The 881-nt window shown below is 52.0% G+C and overlaps 1 gene segment (V, D, J or C); it reads right to left on the bottom strand.

Moving 5' to 3' along the window:
• Positions 1-532, bottom strand: LOC129407151 (immunoglobulin lambda variable 3-21-like). The segment is given in 2 exon segments: positions 1-305; positions 486-532. Coding segments are annotated over 2 exon segments (351 nt in total).
• Positions 533-881: the final 349 nt, after the last annotated feature.

The raw sequence follows: 881 nt of genomic DNA, 5'->3' as shown, positions 1-881 counted from the left end.
TCACTGCCAGCTGCTGTCAAAGGAACCATGTACTGCGCAGTAATAGTCGGCCTCATCCTCAGCCAGGACTCCCGTGATGGTCAGGGTGGCCAGGTTGCCAGACTTGGAGCCAGAGAAGCGGTCAGGGATCCCTGAGGGCCGGTTGCTGTCATATATGATGAACACAGGGATCTGGTCTGGTTTCTGCTGGTACCAGGCAACATAATAGCTTCCAATGTTGTTTCCCGCACAGGTCATCTTGGCCTCCCCTCCCGGCCTCACAGATAATGAGGGCGGCTGATTCACCTCATAGGAAAATACAGACCCTGCAAGAGAGAAGGAGAGGTCAGGTAAGGAGGAAAGTCAGTTCTGCTGAGACCCCCATCTTCATAACCATCCATCAGTGTGACAGACATCCTACACCAGTGTCCTGCTGTGGTCAGATTCAGGGTCAGAATGGCTCCCAAGCACTGGGCCTTTGGCTGCTGTAAGCCTGGTCACATCACCTGTGCAGTGAGCCAGGAGGCCCAGGAGAAGCGCGGTCCAGGCCATGGTGAGGGGCTGGGATCCTGGCACCTGAGGCTGAACTCCTCCTGGTTCCCTCTTATCCCCTCAGGGAGAGAGATGCTGGCTATGCAAATCAGCCAGGCTCAGGGCTGCTGCCTGGGGTCTGTGGCTGCAGAAAAGGGCCAGACCCAAGGGACACAGAAAGCGGGAGGGCTGGCCCTACAGTCCCTACCTGCTGCTTAGTGGTATCTCCCTGACAGTTTTGTTTCTCTGTTATGTTTATTTTGTCTGCTTAGGAAGCAGTTTAAGGCACTGAAACGTTTTTTTTTTTTTTTACAGAATAAAAAATTTGAAATGTGGTATGACATATTTGTTTAAATTACAAGGATTTATCA

This window comes from Sorex araneus, chromosome 9 (genome assembly GCF_027595985.1).
Source record: "Sorex araneus isolate mSorAra2 chromosome 9, mSorAra2.pri, whole genome shotgun sequence".
NCBI lineage: Eukaryota > Metazoa > Chordata > Mammalia > Eulipotyphla > Soricidae > Sorex > Sorex araneus.
The sequence above is the reverse complement of the archived record's forward strand: the minus strand, read 5'-3'. Positions and strand labels throughout refer to the sequence as shown.